Consider the following 12,809-nt stretch of genomic DNA (forward strand, 5'->3'; position numbering starts at 1 on the left):
CCACGATGGGCTGAAGATAGAAGCTAACCACTCACCGACACGGAGAATCAAATCAAACACTTGGAAATTAAACAATTCAATGTTGAACAATGAGTGGGTCAGGAAGGAAATCAAGGAAGAAATCAAAAAATACTTAGAAACAAATGAGAATGAAGACACGAGCTGCCAAAACCTATGGGACACAGCTAAAGCCGCAATAAGGGGAAAATTTATAGCTCTACAAGCATTCCTCAGGAAGGAAGAAAGGGCCCACATAGACAGCTTGACTTCACGACTCAAGACCTTAGAAAAGGACCAGAAAAAGGAACCCAAACCAGATCGAAGGAAAGAAATAATAAAAATTAGAGCAGAAATTAATGACATGGAAACCAAAAAGACAATCCGAAAGATCAATGAAACAAAGAGCTGGTTCTTCGAGAAAATAAATAAGATTGATAAACCGCTAGCAAGACTCACAAAGAAAGAAAGAGAGAGAACCCTAATAAATCGAATCAGAAATGAAAAGGGGGACATCATAACAGAAACCAGTGAGATTCAAAAGATCATTAGAGACTACTTCGAAAGTCTATATGCCACAAAACAGGAGAACCTAAAATAAATGGATGGATTCCTCGATTCCTACAATCTCCCAAGACTGAACCAAGAAGACTTGGAATACCTGAATAGACCCATCAATGTTAAGGAAATTGAAACTGTAATCAAAAACCTCCCCAAAAACAAAAGCCCAGGCCCAGATGGTTTCACTGGCGAATTCTTCCAAACATTTAAAGAAGACCTGTTGCCTGTTTTCCTCAAACTTTTCCAGGAAATTGAAAAAACAGGAACTCTCCCAAACAGTTTCTATGAAGCACACATCTCCCTAATACTAAAAGCAAACAAAGACACCACTAAGAAAAAAAATTACAGACCAATATCCCTGATGAACACTGATGCGAAGATCCTCAACAAAATACTAGCAAATAGGATCCAACAACTCATCAAAAAGATCATACACCATGACCAAGTGGGATTCATCCCAGGGATGCAAGGATGGTTTAACATTCGGAAATCAATCAACATAATCCATCATATCAACAAAAGTAAAGATAAAAACCATATGATCATATCAATAGATGCAGAGAAAGCATTTGACAAGATCCAACATCCTTTCATGATGAAAACCCTCGCCAAAATGGGGTTTGGAGGAACTTTCCTCAAGATAGTCGAAGCCATCTATCACAAGCCTACGGCAAGCATTATCCTCAATGGGGAAAAACTAAGGGCCTTTCCTCTGAGATCAGGCATAAGACAAGGATGCGCACTCTCACCACTCCTCTTCAATATAGTACTGGAAGTACTTGCGATAGCTATTAGACAAGAAAAAGAGATTAAGGGCATCCAGATAGGAAAGGAAGAAATCAAACTCTCACTATTTGCAGACGATATGAAACTATATCTAGAGAAGCCTAAAGCCTCTACTAAGAAACTCTTAGAAACAATAGATTTATACAGTAAAGTTGCAGGCTACAAAATCAATACCCCAAAATCCATGGCCTTCATATATGCAAACAATGAGACAGAGGAAAGGGACATGAAAAAAGCAATCCCATTTACAATCGTGCCCCCAAAAAATCAAGTACCTTGGAATCAGCTTAACCAAGGAAGTAAAAGACCTATACAAAGAAAACTACAAAACGCTACTCCATGAAATCAAAGAGGACATGAGGAAATGGAAACAAATACCCTGCTCGTGGATAGGGAGAACCAATGTTGTCAAAATGGCAATACTCCCCAAAGCATTATACAGATTCAATGCGATCCCTATAAGGATACCCATGACATTCTTCAAAGAAATGGATCAAGCAATCCTAAAATTCATATGGAACAACAAATGTCCAAGGATAGCTAAAACAATTCTTGGGAAAAAGACGATAGGAGGCATCACCCTCCCCAACCTCAAACTTTACTACAAAGCAGTAACAATTAAAACAGCATGGTACTGGAACAAAGGCAGAGCCGTAGACCAATGGAACAGGGTGGAATATCCCTACACACAACCCCAAATGTATGATCATCTAATCTTTGATAAGGGAGCAAGAGATGTGAAGTGGAGCAAGGAAAGTCTCTTTAACAAATGGTGCTGGCACAACTGGACAACCACATGCAAAAAAATGGGCTTAGACCTTGACCTGACACCATGCACAAAAGTCAGATCAAAATGGATTAAAGACCTCAACATTAGACCACAAAACATAAGGTACGTTGAAAACAAGGTCGGCAAAACCCTCCACGATATTGAAGATAAAGGTATCTTCAAAGGTGACACGGAACTAAGCAATCTAGTAAAAACAGAGATCAACAAATGGGACTACATTAAACTAAAAAGCTTCTGCACCGCAAAAGATACAGTGACCAGAATACAAAGACTATCCACAGAATGGGAAAGGATATTCACCCAATACCCATCAGATAAGGGGTTGATATCAATGGTATATAAAGCACTGGTTGAACTCTACAAGAAGAAAACATCCAACCCCATCAAAAAATGGAGCGAAGAAATGAACAGAAACTTTACCAAGGAAGAAATACGAATGGCCAAAAGGCACATGAAAAAGTGCTCTACATCACTAATCATCAGAGAGATGCAGATCAAAACAACCACGAGATACCACCTCACACCACAGAGACTAGCACACATCCAAAAGAACAAAAGCAACCGCTGTTGGAGAGGATGTGGGTGAAAGGGACCCTTCTACACTGCTGGTGGGAATGCCCACTGGTTCAGCCCTTCTGGAAAACAATATGAACGATTCTCAAAAAATTAGATATTGAGCTCCCATTTGACCCAGCAATACCACTGCTGGGAATATATTCCAGAGAGGCAAAAAAGTATAATCGAAATGACATCTGCACATGTATGTTCATCGCAGCACTGTTTACAATATCCAGAATGTGGAAAAAAACCCGAATGCCTTAGAACAGATGACTGGTTGAGGAAACTTTGGTACATATATACAATGGAATACTATGCAGCTGTTAGAAAAAAGGAGGTCATGAATTTTGTATTTAAGTGGATCAGCATGAAAAGTTTCATGCTGAGTGAAATAAGTCAGAAAGAGAGAGACAGACATAGAAAGATTGCACTCATCTATGGTATATAGAATAACAGAGTGGGAGACTAACACCCAAGAATTGTAGAAATAAGTACCAGGAGGTTGACTCCATGGCTTGGAGGCTGGCCTCACATTCTGGGAAAAGGGCAACTCAGAGAAGGGATCACCAACTATAATGTAGTCGAAGGCCATGCGGGGGAAGGGAGTTGCGGGCTGAATGAGGGCTAGAGACTGAGCACAGTGGCCACTCAACACCTTTATTGCAAACCACAACAGCTAATTAGAAAGAGAAAACAGAAGGGAATGCCCTGCCACAGTGACAGGGTGGGGTGGGGGGAGATGGGATTTGGGAGGGTGGGCGGGATGCTGGGTTTACTGGTGGTGGAGAATGGGCACTGGTGAAGGGATGGGTTCCCGAACTTTGTATGAGGGAAGCATAAGCACAAAAGTGTATAAATCTGTAACTGTACCCTCACGGTGATTCACTAATTAAAAATAAATAAATTTAAAAAAATCCTAGCCAAAAAAAAATAAGTAAAATAAAATAAATGCTCTTTATTTTACGTTATCATAAGACTTTTATTAATAAAAAAGAGAGTAAGAGAGAACAGTGCAAACATTCAGAAATCTACCCTTCTAGGTTTAACCAATGTTAGTGTTTTTCATATTTTCCTTATCTCTTTTTTAAAGCATTATAAGAACTAATTGGTGTCAATGGCATCTGATATCTAAATATGTTAACATTAATTCTCCGAAAGTAAGAATTTTTCTATATAATAACAATAACCTTATATATTTAATAAAATCACCAGTAATCCCTTAATGTCATGTAATTATCAATACTCAAATTTTCTTAGTAGTACAAGAAATGTTGAACCCAGGGATTCAAACAGGTAAGGCAAATTGTACTCTCTCACTTGAGCCACATCCCTTAACCTATAAGCATCTTTTCAATTTCAAATTCAAATCAAAATTCAATCAAAAACAAATAATATATATGTTTGCTACTATTTGTATTCACCTGTTTGTTTTGGAGACATATTCAGCAGTGTTCAGGACTAACTCCTAGCTCTGCATTCAGGAATCACTCTTGGTAGTGTTCAAGGAACCATATGGGGTGCCGCAAATCAAACCAGGGCCAGCCACAGACAAGACAAGCACCCCACCTGTTGTATTACCTCTTCAACCCTAACACTTATGTTTTAATCAGAGAGTACTACACAATCTGGGAAACAACTGCACTGAACATGTTCCTGAATTAACTTGTCAACATTTTTTCTGGTCTCTTTTTCTCTAAAACATTTTCCTCTTAATCTATTATATTTTTTAAAACTGAATTTATCAACTTCTTCCTTTATGCCAAATTCCTATTCTATGCTTTACTAAAGGCATCATACTCTCAGTTTCCTTGGATTTTACCTTTGTAACCATTATTAATTTTCAATAATGTTAATAAACGGTGCTAATTTTTGGTATGCCAAATATATTTCATTACTAATTCTTTTAAGTTATTGTTCTACATTTGTTTTTCATTGTTCTTAGTCTGCCTTTACAATCATCATTCTAATCTCAGGCTCATCCTACGTATGCCAATAAGTCAGCATTTAATATATTTGAATTGGTGGAAGAGAATGGGCACTGGTGGAGGGATGGGTAAACGATCACTGTATGACTGAAATGCAAACACGAACGTTCATAAGGTTGTAACTGTACCTCATGGTGATTCACTAATAAAAAATTTTAAAAATATATATATTTGAATTTGTTTCTTATCTAAAATGAATGAATGCTTCTAAAGCTATATTGTCCAGTAAGACATCCAATAAATTTGTGACTATTTCTATTTATTTTTAACTAAAAATAAATAAATTTTTGGCCAGAAAGATAGCTCAAAGGGCTAGAACATGCACATGACAGGTACAGGGCCCAAGTTCAGTCTTCAGAAACACCAGACTCCTGGCATTACCTGAATAGAATTGGTGGCCCACGGAACTATAGGGGAGTCCCAAAAGGCAACTTTTTAAAGAGTAATAAATTTTAAAATAGTTCTTTAATTCCATTGTCACATTTCAAATACTCAATAGCCACATATGATCAGTGGCTACCTTTCAGGAGTTCAGGGTCAGGGCAGGAAGGTGGAGTGGACCATAACCAGCAACACTCCGGACTTACTTCTGCTATGTGTTCAGGGATCACTCCTTGTGGGGCTCAGGGGACCATATGTGGTGCCAGGGATCAAACCTGCATCACCTTTTGCAAGGCAAAGACTCTACCTGTTTTGTTATCATTTTGTCCCCATACCTTATAAACAGTGAAGATATTTCCATCACTTTAGAAAGTTCTAACAGACAGTGTTGATCTATAATACTTGTAACTTTCTATGAAATTTAAGCAACATTTCTAGCAACATTATCTACACCCACATCCAAATTTCTTAGATTTTTAGAGAAAAACTCACAAAGTCATAACTTGGTACTGCTATTGCTGTTATTAATACTACTTATAGTAGTGTTACTAGTACCACTCCTACTGGTATCAATACTACTACTAGGATTTGTAGTACTCTAAGCTGTGCTCCTACGCTTCATGGTCTCAACACAAACGGGTTTTCTATAACACATATATTTACTTTTATGTTTTCCTATTATTATTTCTAATTTTTCATGATGGCTAATTTAAATCTTCCCCTTTGTCCTCAAGTGCAAATATAAGGTCTACTACTTCACAAGGAAAATAAGGTCATCAAAAGGAATTGTCTTACTATATCCTCTATGAAATGCAGGCATTCACCTCTATTTATACTATTCTTAACTACCTTTGTCTTATGCTATATGAAACAATTTTTCCCTTTGGTACTACTGAATCCCTGGACTCTATTGATTAACCCCTCTCTTCTAAACTATCATTATTTCTAATATGTTTATATCCTTTCTCCTATCTCAATCAATTTGACTGAATAATTAAAGGAAATAATATAAATAAAGGACTGATCATGTATGACAAAAAAATACTAAAGTGAATGATTGAATGCTGATTCAATGAATTTTATTAATAGTATGACTACTAATATTTGAGTACAAAAATTCATGTAAGTATGAAGATAAATTGAATTTAACATTGTAAGATATAATACAGAGATAAAAAGACTACAATGGAACTATGTTAAAATGACTATTACAGATACTGTATTGAACAAAAGAAGGAAAACACCAGAGTGTTGAATCACATTAGGTTGTCCTTGCTCTTCTGGCAGAGAGCTGAGATTTATTAAGCTACTCCCACAACAGTGCCCTGAAGCATACCCAATTCCATCAAGCACTAATAATATCATATTGTTTTTCTCTTTTCTTTATGTTACTTGCATGGTTTAGCAATGGCCTGTTTGTGTAGACACGGGAAGATGGTTGATGCTATGCTTTTGTAATATAGGAGTTAGTTGACTCCAAATAATATTTACTCCTGAGCATCCATCCACATTTACTTGGCTTAAGCCTCGGTTGTCCTTAGTTCCTAGCACTTCAAAAGCAGGGTCCCAACAAAGGGACTGGATGGACCTAAGGCAAGTTATAAGCTACCTTGGCATCGAAAGAGGACAAGCTAAGCACCATAAGTATAATAAGTTAAGAGCATAGTCATGGAACAAACTCTGTCATGACCCAAAAAGAAGTAACTGAATAAAGAATCTGGTGCAGTTAGGAAAGACTAACCTGGCCTGAGGACTATAGTCTAGGATATATAGCAAGATGTCCCCAGGAAGAGCCAACCTTTAAGCCTTATATATCTCTTAATGTGTTCATACAAAATGACTAGAAGTATTAGAAGAAGTAAATTTACTATAATCAGTTAAGTGGATTACTAGCTGAGGAAAGGAGAAAGCAATATACCCTAGATGGAAACCCACTCTTAAACAGATCTCCTAATAATCTAGAGTGCTGAACCCTCAGATGAGATTTGTCCTTGAGTTAATCTCCTAGAACTTCCCCTGAAGGAGTGGCTTTACATCTATTTGTTATTATGAAATGTTCAACCACATCTATGTGTACCCTCACCTTTCATGATTGCTATATAACTAGGCTATAAGAGGAAAGAGAAGAACAGAAGATGGGGACTAGAAGAGGACTTTGAGGTCTACGAGGAGACTAGGATGATGGAACTAGGATGGCTGGGACTACGACCAAAACTACGACCACAGTTATGCTATAAGGGAGAGATCTAACTATGCTGGGGAGAAGAGAGAAATAAACAGACTATAAACCAGCCTGGGTCCCTGCTCTTGTTTCTTGTTTCCCTGGTCCTTCATTCGTCTGTCATCATGGACCAGCCTGGAGAGGCTGCCCTCAGCCACCGAATGCTAAAGTCCCATGCCCCCCACGCCTTTCTCTTGGAAATTCACACCACAGCATACCATTTACATGAAGTTTAGAAGCAATGAAACTAATTTACAAGAGAAGTGAGAATAATGATTATCTCTGGGTAAGTATCCAAGTTGGGAAGGAATATGTCTTGTAGGGTGCAAGAAATTTTATGCATCTTTATTTTGATGATGATTATGTTAAGAGTACACATACATAAAGATAATAAACCTAAATTTAAAACTAGTGTACATTTCATGTGTTCTATATTTTCTCTCTCAAGTAAAATACTAGAAGACTTTCATTTTCTAGTCCTTTTGCCTGTCTTGGAGCTGAGGCAGATGTGCCACAGTATAGTACTGGAGCATTCAAAGTTTAAAAAGGAATGAGGCATTCTTCTCTCCTACTTGTATTAATTCTCACTACTATAAGAAACTGGGGACAGAGAGAGTACTCAATAGGCTGAACTCTTGATTTATATTCAAGAAGTACTGTGTTCAAATCCTGGCACCATAGGTTCCTCTCCTCATCACTAGGAGTGACCCCTAAGCACTGAGCTTGAGGTGCAACCCTCAAGCACCACCAGGTATGTCTCCCTCACAAAAAAGAAACCACAATATTGAAGTAACTATGTGATTTATCATCATTATTGTACCTTACTATGTCTTCCCAATAATGTAGTTTTATTTTTTTTTATTTTTTATTTTTTGCTTTTTGGGTCACACCTGGCTATGCACAGGGGTTACTCCTGGCTCTACACTCAGGAATTACTCCTGGCAGTGCTCAGGGGACCATATGGGATGCTGGGAATCAAACTCGAGTCGGCCGCGTGCAAGGCAAACGCCCTACCCGCTGTGCTATTGCTCCAGCCCCAATAATGTAGTTTTAATAAATAATTTTATTCTATAAAAATTAAGCAAAGGATGCAGCAAAGTTTCATAATACAGCAAATTTTTATTTAAAATAAATTTCAGAGTCAGGAAGATATCTCAAAGAACTAGATGAACACATTTTCTATGAGAGACACCTAGGCTCATCCCTGGCACCACCTGGTCCCCCAAATACTACGAGGAGTAACACCCAAGCACCAAGTTGAGAGTAGCCTCTGGGAACTGCAGATAAAGCACCCCCCCAAAAATTTAAAATATCATAATTTTCATTTATTCAGCCCATCTGTATTCTTTATTTTAAATATATAGCCCTAATTAATTAGTTCCATAACACTGCTTATGCATTTCTGCTTTTTAAATGACATATATATACACACATATATATAGGACAAGTAAGGAGAGGCTGCTAAAATCTCAGGGCTGGGATGAATGGAAATGTTACTGATGCCTGCTCGAGCAAATTGATGAACAGTGGGATGACAGTGATACAGTGACACAGTGATATATATATAACACATCAAAAATACAATATTAACTTTAAATGTATAGATTAGTAATTCTAAGTATTTTATATTGTGTATCTATTGTGCTTTAAATCATGATGATTTACCTTTTTATTATCATCCAATACTGTATTCATACTCTCTATCCACAAAGTATCGATGGGACCATCAAATACAACCCATTTCCGGTCAGGTGTTTCTGCTAAGGCAAATTCTCTAAAAGTGTTAGCCACAATACCGTCGGTCCACTAAAAGGGAAAAAAGGAAGAGGTGGAAAGTTTCATTTATAAAACTGAGCTTAGTAGAAAAATTCACTAAAATATTTCAAATCACATGTTTAATCTGCATTGTCTATAAGAGCTGAGAATGTTTATACTATATATTACCTCATGAGACACTGGATCAAATTGTCCAAAAAGTTGACCCATAGTAATGGATTTGGGGTTTACAGTCCTAAAAATGACCTTCTCTTCCTCTCCATAGCCACACTCATTCATAAGTGTTAAGGTATCAGCCAGCATATGCAGAACTTTTGTCTTACCAGCAAAAGGTTCTCCTACCAGCATAAAACTATTAAGAAAAAAAATAATTCTATAATAAGATTCTAAAAATAATCATAAATTTAATCATTTTCAGTATACTGTTACAACATTTTGTCCTACCAAAATTAATACAATTTTTGAGATTACATTATTTTTTCTCAGACACACAAAAGCACTTTTAACTTTTGAATTTGTTAATCTCTAAATAAATTTTTCTATGTTAATACCTACAAAAGCAAATATAAATTTTTAAGTCTCTAATGAACATTAGAGATGAATATTAAAACAATTGTCAGGGACTGAGAGAGTATAATGGTTAAGGCTCTTCCCTAGATACAGCTGTAGTCATGACTCTGGTTCAAATGCTAGCACTGCATATGGTCCCCTGAGAGCCACCCTGAGTGGCCTCTGAACAGAGAGCCAACTGTCATCCCTGCGCACCACAAGAAGTTCCCCCAAGAAATAAATAAAATAATTTCATACTAATAAAATTCTAATTACTTTGGATGCATAAGGGAAGTAGTAGGAAGGACTCCCTTATTCTTTGTTTTCACTTGCTATAGTTATTATTGTAGCTCTTTGCAAAATACTTCAGAATGTTCTTTTTTGTAATATAAGATTCCTCACTTTCTAGTGGAAACTAGATGAATAGTAAATAAGGAGTTACTCTAAATGATGGGTGTTACCTAGCAGGGGACAGATAATTAACAGTGAAGGATCATAGCACATGCTCTTTTCCCTCTACACAGCTGTGACACACAATGTTGATTCAGTGGCCACTTCACAGTGTGACTCTCTGAGTAATTATGAGTAGAACCCCTCTCTTGACATTATGGACACAGCATGAGTGAAATATAAATCTTTGTTTTCAAGTAACTAAGATTTTTGCTTTCGGGGTCACACCCAGCGATGCACAGGGGTTACTCCTGGCTCTGCACTCAGGAATTACCTCATTGCGGTAACTCCTGGTGGTGCCCAGGGACCACATGGGATGCTGGGAATCAAACCTGGGTCGGCCACTTGCAAGACAAATGCCCTACCCGCTATTCTATCGCTCCAGCCCAAAGTAACTAAGATTTATACAAGATTATTTTTGCATAATTATCCAGTCCATCCTTGCTGACAGAAACTGGCGTCTGGAAAAATTGGTCCCTAGACAAGAATACCTTGGCTATGAGAAGATTTTCTTGCATAATAAAAAGACAGTAATGTATTATTAAGGTATTCTTGCCATAACAAAAAATAATTAAATATCAATGGCTTAGACAAATAAATGACCCAGAACATGAGTAGCAAATTAACTTAATAGAGGCTCAAATATTGGCAACTAAGACTATACAACAATGAAAAGGTGGTAAATTTAGTCCTTAAAAATAGCCTGGCATGGGGCTGGAGCAATAGCACAGTGGGTAGGGCGTTTGCCTTGCACGCGGCCAACCAGGGTTCGATTCCCAGCATCTCATATGGGAGAGATGCTCCGCCAGGAGTAATTCCTGAGTGCATGAGCCAGGAGTAACCCCTGTGCATCGCTGGGTTTGACTCAAAAAGCAAAAAATAAATAAATAACAACCTGGCAACAAGATATTATACCTAATGACATTGTAATTTTAGAGAAAAGTACCAAGAATAGAAAATTATTTGTATACATTGGAAATATTTAGCGAAGAATTATAAGAAATAAATTAAGTTGAGCAAAGTAAATGGCCAGTTTGAAAACAAGAATGAAAGATAATACAAAGAGTTTAGAAATTTAAGGATTTGCTTTGAATGAAACTGTACTCAGCCTGGCATCAAGGATCAAATGACAGGTATGGCCATTATATCACTTTATGAAAACCTATGAAAGATTAATATTGTTCCCAGTCATCATTTCAGGAGTAAAAAATAATTCAAGGAAATCAATTAATGGTTAGGCCCTTTCAACTGCCTGAGGTTCAAGGAACTACAAGGACACTTGTTACATGTGACTACTGGCCAGAGAGCTGCTGAAATCAACACTGTAGCACTGTAGCACTGTCCACCCTTGTTCATCGATTTGCTCGAGCAGGCCTCAGTAACCTCTCCATTGTGATACTTGTTACTGTTTTTGTTTTTTTTTTTGGCATATTGAATACACCATGGGTAGCTTGCCAGGCTCTGCTGTGAGGGCGGGATACTTTCGATAGCTTGCCAAGCTCTCCAAGAGGGACAGAGGAACTGAACCCGGGTCGGCCATGTGCAAGGCAAATGTCCTATCCACTGTGCTACAACCAAAAAGAAAAAATGCTGATGACATTTTTAGAATTTATTAACATATAAACCATGAGGCTAGGTTAAAACATGTCAATTCTCAAGATTTTAAAATGACTCTTAGGTAATGGATACATAAGGTATAATTTTATTATTTTCTATATATCTAATAATTTTCATAATTTTTTAACCCTGCCTTAAGAAAAATTATGACCATTGAGACTTTGATTTTTAATCGGTAGCAAGAAGTTGAAAGCATTCTCAGTTCCCAGGGCATGTTTTCTATTGTCCTTGTATTGTCTTCACATGTGACCAGAGAAGAAAATAGAGATGGAAAGAACTTTCAGAGCTTGAATCAAGAGCCTTGAATCCAGGGCCAGGGAGGTGGTTAAAAAATTGCAGTGCACACACAGCGTGTGGAAGCCCCAGGTTTGAACTCTGGCACTGCACAGTCCTTTGAGCATAGCCATAAGATTCCCCCCCCCCTCCAAAAAAAGAAAAACAGCTGGATTCACTTTTTCCATGTTTTGAGCCATCTCCCTGGTCCTGGATACCAGGTTTTACAGGACTTTAAATTCATATAACTGGTATGGAGTCTCCCTAAAGAGAGAGCAGGGGTCAGAATCTATCTATCTATCCGAGTGTAATTACGAATACAAAATATTTGTATAAATTACAGATAAGTTACTACTGTGTTTCTTGGCAAATCCCTTTCAAATGAGTGTGTCTGATTTTTTTTGTTTGGATCTTTTTGGTTTTGGGTGACACCCAGTGGTGCTCATGGCTTACTACAGGCTCCATGCTCAGGGATCACTCCTGGCAGTCATTGGGGAACCATTTGAGGTGCCGGGGATCAAACCCAGGTCAGTCACATGCAAGGCAAGCTCTCTACTTTGTGTACTATCTCTCTGGCCAATAATTCCTGATTATATTTTAAATTTTCATTTAATTTAATTGTATTTACAATGCTATTACTAATAGTTTCTCACGATCACTATCACTAAATCCCGTTAATCATCGATTTCTCGAGCAGACTCAGTAACCTCTCATTTCATCCTTTCCCTGAGATCTTAGAAGTCTATCTCGACTCCGCCCTCCCAACGATATTGCACTGGAGGCTCTTTCAGGGTCAGGGGAATGAGATCCACCTTGTTACTGGATTTAGCATATGAATACACCATGGGAAGCTTGCAAGGCTGTC

The 12,809-nt window shown here is 37.7% G+C and overlaps 1 protein-coding gene across 1 annotated transcript in view; it reads right to left on the reverse strand.

Moving 5' to 3' along the window:
* The window catches only part of DNAH12 (dynein axonemal heavy chain 12), a 260,066-nt gene that overhangs the window by 148,070 nt on the left and 99,187 nt on the right, over positions 1 to 12,809 (reverse strand). The window contains 2 exon segments of the mRNA XM_055135991.1: positions 8,945 to 9,085; positions 9,224 to 9,407. Coding sequence (XP_054991966.1) covers positions 8,945 to 9,085; positions 9,224 to 9,407 — 325 coding nt within the window.

Source organism: Sorex araneus, chromosome 4 (genome assembly GCF_027595985.1).
Source record: "Sorex araneus isolate mSorAra2 chromosome 4, mSorAra2.pri, whole genome shotgun sequence".
Lineage (NCBI taxonomy): Eukaryota > Metazoa > Chordata > Mammalia > Eulipotyphla > Soricidae > Sorex > Sorex araneus.